This window comes from Podarcis pityusensis, assembly GCF_964106645.2.
Source record: "Podarcis pityusensis genome assembly, chromosome: 1".
NCBI classification, from domain to species: domain Eukaryota; kingdom Metazoa; phylum Chordata; class Lepidosauria; order Squamata; family Lacertidae; genus Podarcis; species Podarcis pityusensis.
This window is the reverse complement of record NC_138028.1, coordinates 57,890,997-57,914,386: the sequence shown is the minus strand read 5'-3', so window position 1 is coordinate 57,914,386 and position 23,390 is coordinate 57,890,997. Positions and strand designations below refer to the sequence as shown.

General features: G+C 42.8%; 1 protein-coding gene across 1 annotated transcript in view; it reads right to left on the bottom strand.

Moving 5' to 3' along the window:
• Nucleotides 1-23,390, bottom strand: part of ABTB2 (ankyrin repeat and BTB domain containing 2) — a 159,480-nt gene that overhangs the window by 26,585 nt on the left and 109,505 nt on the right. Inside the window, exon 3 of the mRNA XM_080983055.1 lies at nucleotides 20,854-21,067. Coding sequence (XP_080839181.1) covers nucleotides 20,854-21,067 — 214 coding nt within the window. The remainder of the gene's footprint in view (nucleotides 1-20,853; nucleotides 21,068-23,390) is intronic.

Genomic DNA, 23,390 nt, shown 5'->3' with positions numbered 1-23,390 from the left:
TTGAGCAATTGATCCGTGGGGCTAAGAGGATAGACTTCTTCCTACCCTTTAAAGTTCAGATCAGAAGTGGGGGGGGGGGGGAACCACAGATGTGATAGAGGGAAAGAAAAATGAACTGGGTATTAAGAAAAGCGGATGACATCATGAAAGGCATTTTCGGATTGATGCGTTCGGAGCGGGGAAGAAGAGCAGGAAAGACAAATCCTGTTAGAAATCATTGCAAATAATAGGATTTGCGAGTGGAGCTCCCTCTGCCAGGCTTTCAACATGTACACTTTCAACTCCGCTCATCAAAAGTGTAACATCTGTTTCCATTTTGCCACAAGCAAGGTGTGTTTTGCACAGGCAGCCCATAAAAAGCAACGTGCGCTGTTCCCTCCGCACCCATTTCCCTTCTGTGTTCAGTTAACCCTCCTAATCCACAAAGGAATTTTTCTCACAGAGCATTCCCAACCATTTGTTCCATCTGTTACCTCACCAATTAAATCAAAAACAATATCGAAGTATTTATTTGTAGCTTTCGTCAAGGAGGTGGGGTGGAGTAGAGTAGGGCACCCACACACAGTGCTTGCGCAAAGTACACTGCTCAGCATGACAGCATCAGGAACCCTCTTTGTAATTTATCAGTTGGTTTAGAAACTTTTATCCTGCCTTTAATCCAACAAAGGCCTCTCAAGGTGCCTCACAAAATGACTAATGCTGCGTACAGATGTATGTAACCTGAGAGGTGAGGGTGCTGGAAAAGTGCGCTCACTGCACTGTATACCTACAGCTTTTTCCTTAGGTTCACCCTCTGGGAAAACCAACCAGTTCTTCCTGTTTCCAAGGAACCTAGCTACAGAGGGTGGGTGCTAACTGGTTCCCCCACCCCATTATGTCCCTGGGTCACAACTTCCTCACACCCCCCTCCCTCCCCGCTTCATGGAAGCTTTTAGGAAAAGTTTATAAAACATTGATTTCTACCATTCTTTTTGGAGAAGGAGAGAAAGGATGGGCAAAATAGTAGAGTGATTTGGTGTTCGATTTGCCAGCTAGGAAGTCTGTTAATATGGCTTGTAAATATGGAGGCCGGGAGGTGTGTGCAGTGGCGTAGCGTGGGGGGTGCAGGGGGGGCCGGCCGCACCGGGCACAACATCTGGGGGGCGCGCGCTCGCACTCGCAGCTCTCTGCCCCTACTAAAATCCACGGGTTAGGGGGCACAAATTACTTGCCTTGCCCCGGGTGCTGACAACCCACGCTATGCCACTGGGTGTGTGTGAGCTGCAGTAGGAAAAGGGAGTGGCATACCCTGTTTTCAAGGTAGAGAAAGACAAATCTGTCAACTTTTCTCAGTTTTCCAGTCTCAGTTTTATCCCATTTCCAGATGTTTGCATTAAAAAAAGAGAGTCTGTATGAAAATTCATAAACATTTTCATCTTCATTTCCTGAAATATGCTAGTTTTTCTAAGCATTTGCCTTTCCACTAATAGTACGTGCATTTTGGTATGCTGCGCTGAAAAATTCAGAGAACTGTGAATTTTGAAGGAGACCCATGTGAACTGGGCAGGTTCATATCAAAATGCAAACCAAATTAATTCTTCTCCCATCCCTGTTTCTAGGTGTGTCCATTCACAGACTAAAGTCACATCCACTTATTATAGCAGTCCTAACAGCTCTGGAGAATTCTGGAAACTGTAGTTTGTTAAGCGTGGTAGAAAATGGAGCTCTGTGAGGGCAGCATTCTTGACAAACTACAGTTCCCAGGATTCTCCATGAATGTTAAAAGTGGCATAAGAGTGCTGTAAATGTATGATGGGGATGTGACCAAGAGTCCTATAAAACAGGTTGAAAGAGTTGACAGGAGTCAGTGAGCTACTTTCAAATAAAGACAAATAAAGTGCTTTTGATTAAAGGGCATTTAGCCATTCTACACCAGGCACAGAGGTGACCTTCCAGAGAGCAGAAAGCAACTCTTTGGGCACTGAAACACGGTGTTTCCCCCACAAAAATGACATCAGAACTGTGACAGCTCAGCTCCTAGGTTTATCTTCCTGCTTGCCACATATATATTATCACAGACACAAAAAGAAATACAATCTCAGGCGGCCCATTCAGAGTGATCTTGCCCCTGCTTGTTTAATGCTAGAGTGCCAAACTAAGAGGCAGGAAGCTGACTTGCAGATTTCTCTTTGGACCAAACACCGTGTAACTGGATCTCCCAATGGGCTTTAAAAACTTATTCATTCATTCCTGAAATGTATAACATGCCCTTCAATAGCCACTTGGCATTCCAAAGGGCAGCTTACAAAAGAAGAAAAACTGTGGAGATTACAAAATATAAAAAACCAAGAGCGTGTGTCAAGGTCAAACTCTAAATTCTTAAAAACCCACATTAGCTTAAAAGAAATAAAACAGAGAAAAGTTAGCACTATCAAAAAAACCCTGCATTTTTTTTTAAAAAAAGACTTGAACTGATAGGAAAGTGAGTTTCAGGCAAGCGTGTCAAAGAAGGGCCATCTGCAGGTGGGGTGCCACCGTGGAAAAGTCTCTGTTCCTGGCTGCCACTCAACCAGGGATTTGGAGAATGGTCTTAGGTGTAGATATATGTGCATGGGTTAAGTGACAGGAGAGGAGATGAACCAGCAGCCACTTGGCTTCTATGATGCAGAGGGCTACAAAGGCAAGCACCAGCACTTGGAACGGGGCCCAGTTTAGTTGCTTTAAAACAGCTGCAGAAATGGGCAACAGGGAAGAGGGTGGTGATATTTTACTCTTCCGCACTGTGCTATTTTCCTGATCAAAATAATTGCCTACACCTTCATTTTAAAAAAGAAGACAAGTGACTGTTTTGTACCTGTCTTACTGCCCAACCCCAGCAAGGCTATTAGCAATGTGTGTGTGGTGCATTTTAACAGGGAAATCAACAGATGAGAAAGGATGAAAAGCCCCATTTCCCTCAGTCTTGCTGTCTTAATACATTTCTCCCCATTCCAAAGGATGCTTTTAAGCTTTACAAAAGAAGCTGAGGTACCTGATTAAACATAGCCCTCAATTGCTGCATACAAACAGTAAGAATATGAGGTAGCCTTTTATTGAACTGAAACAGAGCATGTTCTGTGTGAAAATATCCAAGGTGAAATACTCTCCTAATGATGATTTAGCACACACATAACTGTCACTGGCAGTCAAAGATCAATGTCAACTCATGTCCTGTGAACGGGCTCTTCTTCTTTTATTTAGATGAAAATGGCATACTCTAGTGGTTCAGAACCTGTCTGATTTTAAAAGAACTGACCCATAACTCATTCTTTGTCATGCTCCTCGAGATGGAAATGACTCCTAAGTCAATTGATTACTGGTATGAGGAAGCGGTGAACCTGACCACAAACTGCTCAGTCATTTGGGGAAGAGTGGGAAGGCTACTGAGCGCCGACACCAGAAGTAACACTTACAGCGTGGAAATTACAATGCTGTAAAAGCTGACAGAGGCCAGAATTACAAACAGCAGCTGGCATGTCAGAGCAGAATCTGAATGGAAAGCATTCGAGGGGTGAGACTACCGACTGGCATGGAGGAAATCTCACTGCTCTGTGAAAAGGTTTGCTCCCCTTCTGTCCAAGAGAGTAAATGGAAAATGGCCATCTTCACACATCACAGTAAGTCATAAATAAAGGTGTTGCTATTGGTAAACGAAGCCCTCAGCAGCCAGGGACCAATTTACTTGCAGGATCACCTTACCCCATAGATGCCCACCCTACTCCTTGGCTCTGCTGTTTTGGCATTGTTACTGGGCCTCGGCCCAGTATACCTGAAGGAGCGTCTCCACCCCCATCGTTCTGCCCGGACGCTGAGGTCCAGCGCCGAGGGCCTTCTGGCGGTTCCCTCATTGCGAGAAGCAAAGCTACAGGGAACCAGGCAGAGGGCCTTCTTGGTAGTGGTGCCCGCCCTGTGGAACGCCCTCCCATCAGATGTCAAAGCGATAAATAACTACCTGACATTTAGAAGACATCTTAAGGCAGCCCTGTTCAGGGAAGTTTTTAATCTCTGATATTTTACTGTATTTTTTGTTTCTATGGAAGCCGCCCAGAGTGGCTGGGGAAACCCAGCCAGATGGGCGGGGTACAAATAATAAATTATTATTATTTATTATTATTATTATTATTATTATTACAGGTGCCACATAAAACCCCCTCTGTAAGAAGTAATTCTTTTCATGTGGAAGCACATGTACTTTGTTCTTGGCTTGCCAACTGTGGTTTAAAGAAAACAAACGACGATCCCCGCTTCAGATGTAGCACAAAGCTAGGAATTGTGGCTTGTCTCTTCCCAGCGCAAGTCAGGAGAAGGAAAGTGAGCACAGAGGGCTCATGCACAGTAAACCATGATGACAGTAAACTGTACTGGCAGGTAAACCATGGACAACATGGTTGTAAGAGCAGAACCAAGTCCCCACTTTAGCTTTTAGCTAGCAAAAATAGCTTTATAAGTGCATTGAAAACTGAAGGGGATCTTCTGGTCCAGTCAGCTTCACTCCTAATGTAAACATTTCAAAGTGCTGGAAATGAGGAGCACAAACAGGTTGTATCCACTGTTAGTCCTAGTCAGAGTAGACCCATTGGAGTTAATGGACATGACTAAATTAGGTTGAAGGATTTCACTGGGTCTCCTCTGATATGACTAACACTGGCTACAACTCTGTTAAAGGAAAAACTGATTAAAAAGGAAATAAAATTATCTTTCTGCAATGGTAGGATATAAAAGGAATATTGATTTTTGGCATTGAGTAGTCATCTCCCAGTATTTTCTTAAAGTTCATAACAGCCTTTTCTAAACTGGTGCCCTCCAGATGATGATGATGATTAATATCCGGGTTGCCCCAGCCACTCTGGGCAGTTTCCAACAGAATATAAAAAACACAATGAAAGCCAGACATTAAAAACTTCCTGATACAGGGCTGCCTTCAGATGTATAAGGAAAGTTATACAGTTGTTTATACAATTCCCATTAGTGTCTTAAATGCATGCAGTCCATCAAGCCCTAAGTAGCACAGCCAATGGTCAGGGACAATGGGAGTTGTAGTCCATCGCATTGGGAGTGCATCACATTGGGCAAGGCTGATATAGAGTGAAATAAATGTGGATATGTCCATCAACGGATAAATGGCTGCACATGTATCCTTTCCTTTGCCAGCTAAAAAAATTAAGGAAAACTGGTCTGGGCAGGACTGTACAGAAACCTGCACACCCAGATCAACCAGAAACATAAGTAGAAAGATGGAGAAAAAGATGTGTATGCATAGGCACAGATAATGACAGCTCTACAGTTTCAGCTCCAAATCTCCAAAGCTATAATCTTAGTCTCCCTGGAAATCTGTGGCTCAGTTCAGCTAACAAAGCATGTCTCATGGTACCAAAAGGTCCAAGAAGAATGGATACAGGAAAGGGTGACCAGTTTCCATTGAATCCTTCAACACTCAAGCATCATGCCGTCACATTCTTACTATAGGGATTCTGGGCCTGATACAGAGAATGTTCAATATTCTTGAATTGTTTCAGCACACATGCATCAGGATACCAAGATCTTCAATTGCTGTGAGCACTCTCTGCTGCCCCTAGTATCAATATTATGTGCACGGGTGGGGTATAAATAAAAAAAATATTATTATTATTATTAATTAATCCCCCAGAAAATATTTGCATTAAAGAAATTTGATACATAAATGTGTACAATATGTTTTAATAAGCAATTCAGAGTGTTAAATCCATGCAACCCATCAAGAGCAATCCACTAGGAAGGAGCATCTGCTTTGGACAGTCTGAATATTGAACGAAATCAGGCTACTTTGGAGATATTCACACCTCCTCCAAAGCAAAGCAGATCTTCCCCAGAGAAGTGTGCTGGTGCTGAAATGTCAGACCTTCATAGGTCCTGCTAACATTGCAATCCTAGGCATGTCTACTCAGAAGTAAGACGCACAGATCTGTGCAAGACTTGCTTCTGGCTGTCTATAGGTTTATACCCTTAGCCACATAATTTTTACCTGATAGTGCCTCATATCCATATTTCAATGTCATTTATATATCTTCAGAATTAAGTTGCTTCCATCTTTGTACACATTCCCCCCCTTCAAATTCTGATATTCTTAATTGAAATATCTGACTTTTAACCTGGGGGGTGGGGCAGGGTAGAATCATCTTTTTTCCTTCAATATTTTACAGTTTCCTCCATACCTCAGTGTATTTTTATGTAAAGAAACCTGTTAAGAGCAATCAAAGAAGAGTTAAGCTTCTATTCTGCTGCAAAAGTGAAACTTGACCACGAGATTTTTATCCTGGGAATACTTTATCTTTTTTCCTCCACAGCTCATTAGCATTGCTCTCAGAAGCAGTTTGATATGAGTCTGCTTAATGAAAATCCTGCAGTGAAAAATATAATGCAGTTATTCCATTCACAAGCTAGGAACTACTTATGTGAATCAGAAACTAAGGCTGCAATCTGATCCACACTTACACACTGAACGCAGTGAGTCTTACTTCTGAGTAAAACATCCATAGGGTTGCTCTGTAATACTATTATTTGGCTAGAAGCTTGCTTGCATCCCTGATATAGCCATAGATCGCCCCTCCTTGATAATCACATCCTCCCCTCTGAAAACCAGCAAAACTGCAGGTGTGTATCATGAAAATATGATTGAGCTGCCCCTTACAGGCTTAATGATGAAATGACAAATACTGAAAAGAAAACTACTCATTTCTACAGTCTCCCACAGAACCCAGTACAGATTACATGTGCCCTTGATACATATAAAGTCAGCCAAGGTCTGTCTTCTGGACATTTCATTCAGTATTTTGCACTAGAATTATTTCACCTGCTATTTGTCTACCAGTGGTAGGGCCCTATTTATTTTCTTTAAAAAAAATATTTACAAGTTACAGAAGAGGAAACCAAAAAGCAAGACAAACATGGGCAAGGTACCTTTTAGAAATAGCATCTCAAAATATTCATCACTGAATGGGAAGTCAGGCTTTGTAAGTCAAGAGATTAAAAATTAATGCTTTCTTCCATCTACTTCCCCCATGTGTATATGTTGTTTAAATACCGCTAAACCTTTGCCTTGCAGAGTATACATACATAATAGGTTGCATAGCTCAGCTTTCTAAACCGCAATGATTCCTTGTGCAATTTATGGAAGGGTTTTGGTTTGCTTTTGCAAGGCATAGCACATCATTCTAAACCACGGTAGCCAAAAGGATGCTCCTCCAATTCCTGCACTGACCTGAAGTTGACAGGAGCTGGAGTCATACATCCGGACAGTATCATGTTAGCTATCCCTGCAAATGATAGTCAGCAGAGATTGGGAGGCACAAAAAGACCCTTCTTGCATAGCGGCCAACTTCTAGGGGCCAAGGTCCCTTCAGCTCCCCCAATAAAATATTTGACACCCCCCCATTAATGGGCATCACCATTCAAATGGTGTGCATGTGCCACGTATTGTGATTGATTATGTGAGGTGGGGCTTACCTGCCCCCCTCCTAATATTTTTTTCAAGTTGTCACCCTGCTTCCGTGAAACTGGTTTGCACTAAGCCAAACCATGGCTGAGAGCTCCTCCACAGGTTCCTGTATGCAGTCACACTAAACCAAAGTTTGGCATAGCATGATGTGCAAACCAATACTACTTTCTACTTTCACCACCTAAGATCAAGAGCAAAAATATGCCTTCAATTTAAGGATACAAAGATTATTGGACTGACCCAGAAAACTGCTGTAGGTGCAGAACAGGCTTCCTCAACCTTGGCCCTCTAGATGTCTTGAGACTACAGTTCCCACCATCCCTGACCACTGGTCCTGCTAGCTAGGGATCATGGGAGTTGTAGGCCAAAAACATCTGGAGGCCCGAGATTGAGGAAGCCTGGTGCAGAACCTAGAAATGCCCAAAGAGCTCCCTTTCCCATAAGGTCTGTTTCATTCGTTTCAACAGGGCTGTGTTCTGACCTTGCACTGCTTTCCATTGGAAGGAGTGGCTCCTGCATTTAAACAGTGATCTGCACTGAACAGGAAGAAGTTGTGTATTTTTCTTTTGTATATTGCTTTCAATACTCAGGATTCATCTGCAATATTCAACCCTGCAATTAATTTTGAAGAGAATGTTGGAAAACCCTTTGGACAGAGAGATACCGTAGCAAATTTCTGAAAGCTGTGAAGGTTGTGGCCCGGCACATGCTTACTAGGGAATAAGTCTCAACAAATTCAGAACTGCAAACAAGCAAAGGATTCAGGTTGTATGTTGCAAAATCAATCAATAATAATAAAAAAAGATCCGTCACATATACATTTGATCAGTTCTGAAGGATGGGGGAAATAGGCCATTTTATTAATTTTGTACTAAAAGTTTCCAATGTGGCAGACTTAATTCGGTTCTTAGGCCTATCAAGAACATAATTTTTCCGAGAACAATTTTCAAAAACTAAATGAGTTTCTAATAAGCACCAGACAGTCTAAGATGAAGAAAAGTAACATGTAGGGGAAATGGCTGATCAGCACCACTGCAGAGCAGACAGAATTATTTTTGAAGTATTTGATTGATGTTGCATTTGTACACAATCTGTTGTTGCTGCATGTGCAATCTTTGTGTAAGTCAATTCCCATTTGAAGTAGATGCCAGTGTTTTCCTAGTGGAATGTTAAATTAGGGTGGGTTCTTTTTTCCTCTGCAGCAGATAATTAACTGGAGTCTCTCAAGAGCTCCAGAGATCATTTTTCCTGTAAAGTTGCAAGTCAAATGCTAATATTAACAATACATGAGAAGCACTCCATTGCTGAAGACGTATAGTGCAGTACGACAACCATCCCCTGAGCCTGAAATCAGAAACAACTGGATATTATATCCTGCCCATCTGGCTGGGTTTCCCATGCTCCCAACAGAATTAAAAGCACAATAAAACATTAAAAACTTCCCTAAACAGGGCTGCCTTCAGACGTCTTTTAAAAGTCAGATAGTTGTTTATTTCCTTGACATCTGATAGGAGGGCATTCCACAGGGTGGGCACCACTACCAAGAAGGCCCTCTGCCTGGTTCTACTTCATGTTGTTATGGTTTCATGGCCTCTCACGAGAGAATATCCTATTCTTAAAAGCCACTGTAGCTACACTTGCTTCTTCTAAGTCTGGTGGTATGCTCCTAAGTGGACTGCTATTTCAAGTTTCAATCCTTCCACAGAGAGTACCTCATGGGTGGGGTCAAGACTTCCCTTCTGCAAACAGAAGGGCTCCATCCATCCTTGGAACAAACAGAGACCTAGTAGTGGCTCCCCCTACAGGAATGGAGGAGGTGGAGATTTCCCTTTAAAATAGCTCAACAACTTTGCCCCCCTCCCTCCAAAAGCAACTTTTCTGTCTGGATTTTCACTGTTTGAAATATGGCAACCCTGTATAAAACTAGCTAATTACCAAAATAAAACCCCAACTGTGGTAGTTACAGACAGACAGATGCAGAGTAAATGAATACAACAGGAGGCGAGTAAAGAGCAGCCTTGTGCAATATGTTATGGGGCTTGGTGTAACCATCTTCGATGTACAGTATAGGGGTATTACAAATACACAAAGAAGAGTCCATCTTTTCATTTATAAAATGGTGGCAGGTATGCAAAGGGAGTTTTATAACACTCATTCAGAAGGTAAAAGAATTTTTGGAACAAGGCTATGTGGTTGTCCCAGATAATTGACAAAGCATGTGTAGCACAGAGAGGAACTTGTGTTTCCTGTTACATGAGATTCCTCTTCTCTAACCACAAACTTGTATTTTGCCCTAGGGGCAGAATCTAGGAAAAGCTTGTAATCACATTTATGTGACTGTTACAGCCATGACCAAAATACTGTTCTATGCCACCCCAATTTCCAAGTGATGAGAGATTACCCAGGGTTCGTGTTTCCATTGGAAATGAGGCACAGCGGACTGTGGTGTCTTTATGATATATGGTTTATTTACACATATAGACAACCTCAGCCTACAATGGAGGAGTCCATAGCACTGAACTCTAAGTGGGTCTCTTGCTTCTCCAACAGGTGCAAGAGCCTTGAATCCAAAACAGAAAACAGCCATGCTCTCTGACTCCTTCCTGCAGCATAGAAGCAGGCAGCCTGCTTTGCGCTCTGACCCTGGAACCAGTGCCTGTTGGCACTAACAGACTGAACAGGTTTTCATTCCACCAACATCAGGCAAACTGCAATCTTAAAAACTACCACTGGTCTTTGGTCTTACTAACTAAACCAGGGCCCAGGAAGGGGCTTCACCCATTTTGCTATCTGGTACTGAATCTCCTGATGGCCCCTCTGCCTACCTTTTGTTATGTTAATGATTTGGTCATTATCAGGCTTTGTTTCCCTAACGACCCACATTTAGCAAACTCTTACTAAGCTGGCCTGGCTTGCATTTTCAACATAAGCTGAAACCAGGGGTTCAATGTTTGGCACAGTTCAACTCGCCGAATCTTGATTAATTCTAACTTTTATTGAACTCAGGAATTTAGGGTGTCTCGTACCTCACAAACACAAGCAATACTATCAGCTTCAAGACTGTGATACTTTCTGTTTTCAAGTTGTGTTTTAAATGTAGAGTCTCTTCTTCCCATTTGCCACCCCCCTACTAAAAAATGTTAAACTCACAATTTAATTTAATTTTCTCTCCCACAATAAAGAGACAAAGAATTGTAATAAATGTAGACAGGTGACTGATTTGAGAGGGATTTGTCTGACACAGAGAAGTTATCCTTTTAAAAGAATTCACCTGATCTATGGTTACAAACAGATATGCATATTATTGTTGGGGTGGGGGTGGGGGAGGAACTGCCTTTCAGTCTGATTATTCCCCTATCCCCTTCTAGGACAGCTAACAACGGTCTTAAGAACACAGCAAAACAAAAAATGGCAATGAAAATTATCAACAAATCATTAAGATAATCCTAAAACAATACAGCAGACAATGAGACATTTCTGTTATAGAAATATATAGCAAGTTCCATTCCTTCCTCAGCTCAGTGATTAGTGCCTTCTTTGTGATGAAGATATAAACAAGGAAAGAGGAAGCCCAAGTCAAACCCAACTATAGACTATTGTCAAAGGCAGGCTCAACACCATGCGCTTATGTTTAGGACGACTTGATTGTTTCAGAACAGACCACATTTTTCCTCAGGAAACAAGAGATCCCTGCACCCTGGGATGTGTAATTTAGTCCAATAGGAAATTATATTAACCTCAAGTGATGAAAGGGCAATTATTATAATGTTTGCAAACTGCTAAAATGACACACGATGAGATTATTCTATATTCAAAACTGTTTAAGTAACTAAGCTTGTGCTCAGTCATGCTGCCCAATTTGGCTGTTACGTGCTCTCTTGTACGTGCGATAGTCAGTAACCGTAGACCGAATTTGTAAAGTGCAAGGGCAGAGCGATCCTAACACTAATCAGTGCTATTTTTATGGAAAAAGAGGTGCCAGAACTCACCATGAACACCTCCCTCTTTGAATGGCAGTGGCGCCCACCTGAGAGGTGCCGGAACTGAGTTCTAGTGAGTTCTGGATGAAAAACAAAGCCCTGACTCCAAAGTCCAACCTTAATGAGTTATAGGCCAGAGACTGCGAATTCCACCCTACTTAACTGTGTCCTGTAGTACAATCCGGGCATCACTGATACATTGGACACTTCCATGGTTTAGTACTGCAGCTTAATATTTGAGATCCAAATGTGTTTGAAAATCTCCTTGGAAACTCCTACCCCTAATCCCACCTGGATGTGCTTGGTCAATCGTGAAATGAGGAGACATGTCCAGAGACACTCTTCTGTATACAGCCACAATGGCTGTGTTTTCCTGCCACTCTCAGAGGCAGCAAGCTTCTGAATACCAATTGCAGTGATGACAAGTGGTGAGAGTGCTGTTGCCGTCATGCCCAGCTTGCAAGGTTCCCACTGGTCACTGTGAGAACAAGATGTTGGACTAGATGGGCCACTGACCTGATCCAGCAGGCTCATCTCACCACACGAGAGCCAGTGTGGTGTAGTGGTTAAGAGCGGTAATCTGGTGAACCGGGTTCATGTCTCCGCTCCTCCACATGCAGCTGCTGGGTGACCTTGGGCTAGTCACACTTCTCTGAAGTCTCTCAGCCTCACCTCACAGAGTGTTTGTTGTGAAGGAGGAAGGGAAAGGAGAATGTTAGCCCCTTTGAGACTCCTTTGGGTAGTGATAAAATGGGATATCAAATCCAAACAACAACAACAACAACAACAACTCTTCTTCTTCTTCTTCTTCTTCTTCTTCTTCTTCTTCTTCTTCTTCTTCTTCTTCTTCTTCTTCTTTTTCTTGCTTCCTCTGTTTCATGGCTGAACCGTCATGGTAGACACAAGGTCTGAGACTAAGCCTTGATGAGACCTGCCTCAAATTATGCCAGAGATCCAGTCTGCTGTTCATTTGGGTTGGTAATAATCATTTTGTGCTAAACAAACAAGCATCTGGTTTGTACCATTGCCGTTTTCTTCCGCTGCCTGCTTGCATATCCATCAGCAGTTTTATGCTCTCCCATTAGTCTGTATGGGCTCTTTAAAACTGATTTAAGCAAGTGGCATAGCCCCACTGGCAACACCTGCCATGTTTCCAGCAAGTGAAAGAGCAGTGAAAGCACTATGGCACCTAATGCCACATGGGATGCATGCTGCCTCTTATACAAAAGGGCTGCTTGTCACATGTCCTGGCACTCTCACTTGATTACCTTAGTATGGGCATTGTGTGAAGACCTGTATTGTGTGAACTGGGACTCCACACATGCAATTCCAGTCATTTCTGTTAGTGTGGCAGCTTCACATCCTGCTGTGATCAAGGGAACTGCAGAAGGAAGACAGAAGCTTGCAGTTTTGAAAAGTACAGCACAGCATAACAAACTGTGCTCCTGGTCAGACTAAGCAAGCAAAATAGCTTGATTTTCCGCCTGCCTTTTTGAGGCTTATTCTAGAGAGAAATCCAAAAAGACACTGCACGCATCTGCTAATGCAGTAAATAAAGCTTCAAGAGGCTATGTTTTATAAGCAGTGGCTAGTGAGGACAGGTAAAGCTATTTGCAAACCTGTAAACATCTATTTAGTCATGAACCTGATGCCTGAAGAAAGGCCTAAATGTCTTCGTGGCTAGAAGCATTCACTACTGCTTTCAAAAATATAACCCTACCTCATTCCCATAAAACCAGCCAAGAATATTCCTGAAACCTAGGAAAGCTAGCAAGGACACAGTTTTGGACAAGCATAGCAGGGATGGTCAAGGACAGAGACTGTTTTATAATGGGGTGTCTCTGAGGCCATAGAGGCAAGAGTTGCCATAGAGGATTTAGAGTTAAGTGGGGCGCCTCTATGGCCTTGTTTGCACGTAATAGTAAGTCAAACTATGGCTTGGCATGAATGAGCAAGCATGATGGGTGCACATGGCTAGTTGCTCATGGCTAGTTGCTCCTCCCCGACTCCTGCTGCTGTTGCACTGCCATGGGCTAATCCATGGTTTGGCTTAGAGCAAGACAAACCACAAGCCTGGTTTCAGACATAACACTAAGCCAAATTATGGCTTAGCTCTGGGTGGAACTGGAAGCAGCAGGAGAGGAATAAGGCAGCTGAGATTTTGTCTCTGTGCACCAGCATGCAAACCAGGCCAAATAAGTAGAAACGGCTCCCTGCTGCAGAAAGTACTAGTGAATTTGTGAACAGCCAGGAAGATGACAGCAGTGTACTTAAAAGCATGGCCCCACAGCCCCTTTGGACTCACTTTCCCTCATCTGTGTAGAGAAGGAGTATTACTGGTTAATTCTCTGGGGTTTTCAAAAATGAAATGTGATCTCTTCTGATGTCGTTTTAGAAACTCAGATGAAACATTTCATATTTTGTGCATTATCCGATGTGAACTGTTTTACAGGAAAATGCAAAATAGTCACAAACCACTAATAGTCTGATCTGAGACTTGGAGTCTGGGAAGTAAATGCCTTGGACAGGGCATGTGGATCGCTGTATCTGCAAAATATAAGAAATTATGGCATCTTCTGCAGGCTGAAACCCAGCACAGACATCTAAGGCAGACATGTAGATGCTGAGTAGTTTCTACTATGGTAACTTCTTTCTTGAATATAGCTGATGAACATAAGGCTTAGGTAAAGTCTAGTAGTAGGGTTGCCTGCCTTAAATATTCAGCCATCTCTAAATTGTCTACTCTTGTAAACATTTGTTTTTGGCTACAATCTATCTGGCCAGAGAATCACACTTTTGTTTACTAGGGGCACAAGTTTAAGGAACATACTGTTAAAAAAATTAGATTCACTGAGTCACATAAGAATCTCATGATGTTAAGGTTCAGGAAAGTCTCTTGTGCTCTGCAAGTAAAAACGGTCAGCTAAGTCCATGATGTTATGTAAAGTCAATGGAGTTCTTGTTTCATCAGTTTTGCTCATATTATATAAAGTCTCGGGAGACAGAGGAGGACCCCCCCTGCAATCCTAGGGGGTTGATTATGAACAATACAACTTGACTTCTCACATAAGACAGATGATCTAAATGGGAGTGCTGCTTACACAGGACTATCATGTCATGGGGGAGAAAGCAAACAGAATGAGTTTTTATCATCACAAAATATGGATTACAGGAATCTACCATATTTATTTTTTTAAAAAACATTCATCCTAAAATAAGGCCACTATATTAACATGGCAGAATTCTGTCCTGTCACCCACCCCAGGCCTCAGAAGTGTTGTTTCTTAGTCTCATATAAGGAACAACAATCTTGCAGAAATTATTGTAAGAAATATTTCAAAGGCAGAAGGCGCAGTAAGAAGGAAGTTCTAGTTTGTAGTAAGAACGTAAAAAGATCCTGCTGAATCAGACCCATCTCACCGAACATCCTGTGCTAACAGTGGCCAACCAGATGCCCATGGGAAGCTCACAAGCAGGCCCTCATCGCAACAGCTCTCTCCTTTCCTGTGCTTCCCAACAACTGGTATTCAGAAGCATATTGCCCCCAACAGCAGAGTCAGAACATAACCATCAGGGTTAGCAGCTACTGATAACCTTATCCTCCACAAATCCATCTAATCCTCTTTTAACGTCATCCAAGTTGGTGGTCATCACTGCCTCTTATGGGAGTCTTCTAAAGGTGGCCAGGTGGTCTTCTTAAAATTAGACAATCCACTATATGAGCTGCTGTCTGGGAAGGTGTCCATTTTATTGCACATCTGCTAAAATCAGGCGCTGTGAAATCTTACCGAAGCCAGACCAGGGAATGGCCTGAAGACATTAGAGGCCACCCACCACCTTGCTGAAGAAAAACAGGCCTTGGTCTGGTCAGTGCCCGGATGAGAGACTGCATTGGAGTCTTGTGTTTTAATTTCACATGATGAAATTTAGGGCAGTACCTGGCATACAGTTCTTTCCCACCATTTAATGAGACGTGGAGTTATTTTCATTAAAAAGCCACAGTTCTGTAATGCAACAGATACCACAGGTACTATGCTTCTGTGAGAATCCATGCACAACCCTTCTACAGGCTTTTTCAAGTCCAGGGAAGTGGGGTCCATAGTGGCAGTGGCAGCTGTAGGGATTTCCCTTACTTTCATTTCCGGGGAGGCGGGGTGCTGATCCTAGCAAATTTCCACCAATATCCTATTCTGATGTTGACAACCAAGTTGCAGGCATCAGATGACAACAACAACGCTTTATATTTTTCTTATTAGATCTTACAATGCTTTCGGATTTTAGCCCTGTGGAAGTAATAAGTGTAAGAGGAGGCATCTCTTTGAAACAAGAAATTTGCACGTCATTAAAAAATAATAATCTGGTACATAACATCAGCACCACCAATCTCCATTGAAGTGCACAGTGGACAACTGATACTGTATTGCTTTGCATCCATCTCACAAACAGCCTCGTTGCAACAAAACCTGACACATTTTGAGGGCCCCTAGTGTACCAAAACCAGAACAAGGTCTCTCTTGTTCAAGCTAGCTGGCCTCCCTGCATTCATTAAAGCCTCCTCTCTCTTTTTGCAGCGCTCACAGTTTTTCCAGCCTACATTCCGTTTCCACCAAGTTGGCAACTTCTGAATTTTTATTTCTAGCTGGACGGCATACTCCCCCTCACCTCTGAAATAAAATGCTTACTGGCTTTCATCAAAAGAACCTAATGGGGGTACCAAGTTGGACCACCTCCAAGCTTGCAGATTGATTGTTTTGTTCCCTTGCCGCCAGTCAGAACAAAATGCTACATTCTTAGCAAATTTTGAGCATTTTGTACATTGTGGTGAGTTGGGAAACAGGGCAGTGTGAATGGACTGAAGGGTCAATGCATCCTTCTCTCTGATATTTTCACAATGTACTCAGGTCCATTTAACGTATAACCAAATGAATGCTAACCTTAGTGATGGAAAGGAAACAGAGCAGATGTTCAGGTGCGTCGTCGCCACACCTCTGCTTGCTTTCCACATATCTCATCAATTTTCAGGATCTCTCTGAGAAACCCAAAAAGTGCTGGAGCAGAAGCATATGTGTCCTGTCAAGATGTGTTTGCCGATAGTGACATCTCCAAGGCACTGCCCGCCCGCCAGGCAACAGGGGATTTGTTGCAATGTGAAAAGAGGCTTGTACTCACATTCTAGGACACAGGTGTAGCATTTTGAATATTGCAAAACACCTTTCCAGGTAAGCGCAGTTTCTAGAGCCAGAAAGTCAGAGTTCTGTTGGTGTTGTAGTCGTTACCCCTTTAAATGGCCCCAAATTCATAATGATCTTCCAGCGAATGGCGTAGCATTAGTTGACTTAGAAAGAAGAGGCAGAATGGTGCCACAGCTAGTACCAGGCTTGGGAAATTGGGTTTCACATTTGTTTTCAGTGAGTGGCCTGGGGCTAGGAGCTAAATTAGCTCGCAGGGTGGTTGCAAGGGAGGGATGGATTGGAAAATAAATAAATACAACCACATGTGCTGCTAGCATAGATTCCACTAGGTTTTCAGAGAAATAACACATTTGTCAAACAAGCTCATAGCAGTGAAGACCCCACCTGGTCATTAAAGGTGGAACTACATGTCGTATTGGCTGATGTATGTTTCCAACCCATGTTTGCAGCGGTAATGCAGGACCAAGTCCTGAGTAGGAAAGAACTAGCAGGTAGGAGGTGCTTAACCCTTCCCATATCCACAGATTCTGACTTGCATTGGTGCAATTTCCCACCTCAGCCCCTGCCACTGGGAGAAGAGATTGAGCCACTCCCCACCCCAGAGGGTCTTCCCAGTCTAAGGGTTATCTTCAAAGCATTGCTAAGGAGAATGTTCCATGAGTTATGTCAAGGTAATGAGACTTGGCGCACTGTAGTGGCTAAAAGACTGACCTACCAAACAGAAGGCCCTAGTTGGAATCCTGCCTCTGTCACAAGCCACTTTCTCTCAGCTGCCATTACCCATCTACAATATGGGAAAATAGTAATACAGATTACTTTACAAGGTTGTTGTAAGGATTATAACTAGATAGTGCACATGAAACCACTTTGAATTCCCAAAAGCTATAAACAAACATTAAATACTATTTTTATTCATGCAGAGATTTGAAGGCCCAATTCTAATTAGTGCCAAGCAGACTCATTTTTTATGCCCATGATTCAGTAGACAACGGTGTTCTCAAAAGTACAGATGAAAAACCAATAAGGGGTGAACAAAGGGGAGCAAGAGAAAGGTAAGCAATCAACAGACTAATAAGTAAGGAATTCTTCCACCCAATAGTTTCTTCCAGATGAAAAGGAAGTTCACTTTTTCGCAAAAAATGGGCCTTTGCCAATAATTCCCTTTATATTTCTTGCTATTTAGAATGACTGTTTAACACCAGTAGGTTTTGCATGGCAACTAAAAAGCCACAGCATAGCTGGTAATCACCCCTTATATGTGACTAAGATTGTTCCTGGGTCTACAATGCACATCAAAAGCATGTTCCAGAAAACAACAACAACAACAACAGCAGCAATGCTACACAATGCAGCAGGGCAGCGTTTGCAGCTGATTTACAACAGACAGCTAAAAGTGGGGAGAGGTGAGGGTTGACTCTACAGCCTTGCCAAGACAACGTAAGTGAATCAGTGCCTTTTTGCATCGCGCTGTGCGCCTGGCACACTCAAAGGAAACCTCCGTTTACTTTTTCCTCTTGCTGGAAAGGAAAGAATGGACTTTGGTGCAGGAAAGTATCCTCTGCAGCATTCATCCCACTGGCCACATTAAATGACAGGCATTGGGGTCATTGTGGTAAAACACACAAAATATACTTTGGAATATTTTCAAAGGCTCATTGGATTTTTGTTGACTGCGGTATAGCTGGCTGCCAGATATTTTGGGATCTTTGTTCACTTCCAGGTTACATTAAAGCCTGTCATTTGTTCAACCTGTTTTGATTAAAAACTAAACTGCATGGAACCTGGCTTCCTCAGGCATATCCCTTGCTAGATGAAAAATGGATCTGGCACACACAGTTCCCAAGTCTGAACCAGGCAGCCAAGGCTTGTGTATGCATATCCCTATTTTTTTTTTAAAAAAAAAATCGGAATCCCACTGATCAGCTGTTTGGAGCTAAATGGGAGGCTGCATTCAGTCACCCCCTCCCACACAGATGCAAACTCTCCTCTTCCCTGCCAAACAGCTGATTAATGGGATTGAAGCTACAGTTGAAGTGCACTTGCTCTGTTGAATCAAAGCCCACAAGTGCATATCGTTTAAACATTACTGTGCAATTCTTGTACATGGATTCAGTCAGTAATAATAGAGGTTTCTGCAGTATATATAACATTGATTTAAGAAATAAACTAGAGCCGCAGCCTGGAAAGGAATCCTGGTGTTTTTCCTCTCTGGCACGAAGCCCATGAGAAGAGGAGTTTGCGGGGAGGACAAAAAATATATGCTTATATATGAATGTGCATCCCCCTCTAATCAGAGCCCTTCTCTGTATGCAACAGGGAAAATGAGATGTGGTCAGCATGGTGGCATCACGCTGAGCTGTCATAGGAATAACGACATGTCAAGAAGAGAATATGAGAAAACATCCTCATATTTTCTGTCCCACAAAGGGATCTTGCAAAACGATGACTGACCTCTACACTAGGGATAGCAATTTCAAGCCCCAGAAGTGCTCTTCAGATCTCTTTTTATCCTTCACGACCATTACATTTACAAAAAGAAGAAGAAAGATGGAGATGCTCTTAAGAGAGTTACTCTTGCTTTGCGGTATTGTCAAGGGCAGTGAACCTACCACATTTGCCTTTTGTGTTACATTTCCTGTGACCAGCTATGCACCTCCTGGGAATTCTTTTTCTTTTTTTTTAACCACTTCCATCTTTTCTTCTAGCCACAGCAACATAAAACAACAACAACTGTGGTATTCTGTTTGAAAGCCCATGGGGAAAGGGTTCCTTCATCATTGGCAGTTTCTTTCCCTTAGAATGTATCTTATTTAAATACACAGTTTCTTCTGAATAACCAGGACATGTAGCTGTGGCGTTTTAATTGCACAACACCTTCCAAAATGCCTCCATATAGAAAGTCAGGCTCTACAGTTCACCAGATTTGCTCAAATATATTGATTCCTTCCCCAGGCCCCAACCCCATCACGGGGGGCCTCTTACAAGGCCAAAGTGTGTTGCAATGAGGGCCAGGGGAAGTGAGATGAGTGATCGTGTCATGGGGGAAGTGCTGCCTCCCTTGGCTCCTCAGAGCAGTGGTTGGGAAAGGAAGCCAAGACTCATCCCCTCTGCTCTGCAGAATTCTGAGCCAGCCCATTTCAAGCAAAACTAGAGCGCTTAAAAAATTATGGTGTAATGTCAGATGGAGGGATGAGCAGAGAGGGGAACACAGGAAGCTGCCTTATACTGAGTGAGACCATCTAGCTCAGTACTGACTACACTGTTTAGCTGTGGGGACAGATCCACACCATAAATTTAAAGGACATGCTTCCTCAGCTATTTGGGAACCACTGCATTATGGCCCTTCTCACAGAGCTGAGGAAAAGGAAGATGGGTGCCAAGCAGGATTAAAATATTAGGGATAAAACAAGAACTGAAGGTACAGTCATACTCTGGTTTCCAACCTTCTACCGTTTAAGTGTCAAATTAAAAACATCTAATTCCCTTGAGCTCTTGGCAAGTGATCACATGATCTTTGTTATTTGTTACCTTTCTAGTTTGCTGCTGAATCTACTATTGTCTGGTGTGAGTTTTGCTGTTTTGATGAGTGTGGACTGGATCGGATATTGTTTTTTCTTGGACTGTAAGATGTCTTGAAGACTTTTCAGTGCAAAAGGCAGAGCACAAATATTTCAAACAGATAAGCAAATAACAATTTCGACTAGATATTATGGTTGCAAAGCAGAAACTGAGCAACCACCATGGGATCCATGCACAGAGAGAAATACATTCTGGACACTGGAAAAGACAATTTCTGTACAGTGGCGTAGCGTGGGTTGTCAGCACCCAGGGCAAGGCAAGTAATTTGCGCCCCCTAACCCGTGGATTTGCGCCCCCTAATCCTAACCCCCAGATGTTGCGCCCGGTGTGGCCGGCCCCCCCTGCACCCCCCACGCTAGGCCAATTCTGGACATCTGGGAATGGCTGCTTTGATAAATGTGTTGAGGATAATTATACAAGATATCCCTTAGCTGCACAAATCAGTGACCAAGGTAACTCACTTTCCAGTTCTAGTTCCAATTAGCTGCGAAAGTGAAGAAAAGGCACAAGCCGTCTTACAGGAATCACTGATACATGAAATTCAGCAGAACTATCAATATGGCTTAAAAGGTCGTGTGCCCCCAAATGAGGCTCTGCTACCATGACCTACCGTTCATTATTCAAGGCCATCCTTGGCGGATCCAGGTTGGGGTTCTCCATAGACTCCATCTGAGGGCAGCGTAAAAAATAATAAAGGGTGTGGAGGGCATCAGGAGACCAGGAGATAGGTTGCTGCTGCTGCCTGTTTTGTCGTACAGGACTCATGCCAGGGCGGAGCGTGTTTAAACACTGCATATGGTGCATTGCTCGTGACACTAAATCACCTGGAAAAGGAGCAGAGGAAGAAAGAAAAATAGTATCATTTACTGAAATGATATATTCACCAGTTCCAGTGAGTGCCTTTCAGCCACAGTCACTGCAAATACAATCAAGAGGGAGCCATTTACTGTTTTCTGTTCATCCTCATAAAATTATTGAGGCTATAATTAAGCTAACTGGAGCTTTTTGCTAGAATTATGAAAGCTGCATTTGACTGTCAAGCACTGGGACAGTACTAAATCTTCCAATTTACAAGACCACCCCCACCTCGCCAGTGTGCATCTTCTATATGAGACCTTAGAAGTTGTCAACTGAAGTATGACACTTTGGTGGCACAATGGGTCAGTGTGTCTTGCTGTTAACCAAAAGGGTGGTGGTTCGAGCCCACCCAGGGACGGCTGTGGGTGGGATTCCTGCATGCAGGAGACTGGACTAGATGACCCCTCTGGGTACCTTCCAACTCTATGATTCTATGACTTCTAAGACCTTATAGAAGTAGCCTATCAAAGGCTACTAGCCATGATGCCTGTGTCCCACTCTGAATACCAGTTGCTGGAATCACAAGCTGGGAAAAGTGCTGCTGCACTCAAGTCCGGCCTGTGGGCTTTCCACAGGCATTTAGTGAGCCACTGTGAGAACAAGATGCTGGACAAGATGAGCCTTTGGCTGGATCCAGCAGAACTTTTCTTAAGTCTATGGTTGTCAACAGCTACTTTATTTCAAGTAGGCCTGCACACTGTGACCCAGCAAGCCAAACGCAGCTCACCTGCCAGGTACAGTGGCCCATCAGGGGCCAAAAAACCCTTCCTGTTTGTTTGTTGCTGCCTGTGTATGACTGCAAAAAGGAGAGGCTTGCTAAGCATCTGGCAGCCTCCCATTCAGCTTGATGGGTCACAAAGACTTATAAGGGCAATACTACATTTTATATGTACACAGGTAAGCTACAAATTCCTATTTTTCTTTGGGAATCCTCTTATTTCTCGGGAAGCTACAGCAGGAAAGAGTCTTCCATTGTTCTTTAATGATTACAATGCTGGTAAAGGGTAGAAAATTGCAACGAGTCAAGTTGATTCCCGAAAAGACACCTAAGGGTGTCTTTCCAACCAATGAAGAAAGGAAACCAGATCGCAGTCATAAACACTAAGATGCTTAAGGCGTTTCTGAGGCTTGTTCTTTATTAGAGAATAATGTGCATTGGCATCAATGGTACTTCTAAGTAGATGCGAAAAGACTTGGGCTGCAGGGCTGCATTCCTATGCACATTTACTCATAAGTAAATCCAATTGAACACAGTGGAACTTACTTCTGAGTAAAAAACCCCACACAATTAGGCTGAATATTCTTGAATCCTGAGGTTGGATATTGAATAGAATTGAAAAATTGTAGCCACATTAACATCATATGAATTTTCTGTTGGTCTAATCTGCAATGCTGCAAATTTATACAAGAAGTACATCTGGAATTCAAATTTTCAGTGCAGAATAATACACATATCCCTTACCCAGTATTCCCTCCTTGCTGTACTGGCAACTTCTGACCACATTTTTTTTTAAAAAAATAAAGCTACTAAGGAAATATATAAGGAGATCCATTCATTAAATACAATCACTGAGCCAGCCGAATAGAGAGTAGGGAAAGGAAGCTGCATTCAATCATGGACTTCTGCTACAAGTGCTCTCTTGTGTCACAGAATATACAGAGGTATGTAAAACCTTTTTTTTTTAGAAGGGGGGGGTGAAACCTCAAATTAAGGCAGGTTGTGAAATAAATGGTGAGACCTATAAGGTATGTGCTGGCTTCTGACAGCAGCGTTTGCATGGTGGTGGACGAGGGGAGGAATGCCAAGAAGAATGTTTTTCCAGGAAGAAATAAGCCAGCAAAGCACAACTTAAAGGGTCATTGTTCAGCAGCACAGGCTCCAAAACGTAGTTTGCATTAATCAAAATATAAACAGACTTTCCAAACCTAGCATGAAAAAACGTTTTCATGATTTTCCTCTGCTTAAAAAAAGAATAGAAAACATTGAAGTTAGAGGAAGCTTTTTTTAAAAAAACAAAACCCCAAAAACTAGAAGGCAAAATTGGCTGCTCAACTGGAGAACTGGCTCTTTGGCATTTGTGCATTCCCAAGCCGAAGGTGAAATAATCGCCTGACTCACAGCATTATCAAACTCACAGTTTTTAGGCTGGTTGTCACATGCCAGCCAAATGCTACAGCCCACCAGGTGCTTAACAACTCTCCTCTTTGTACAATTCCAGGTAGCTTCAGAAAAGAAGCCAGTAAGATGCAGTGGTTAGAGTGTTGGACTAGGTTTTGGGAGGCCAGGGT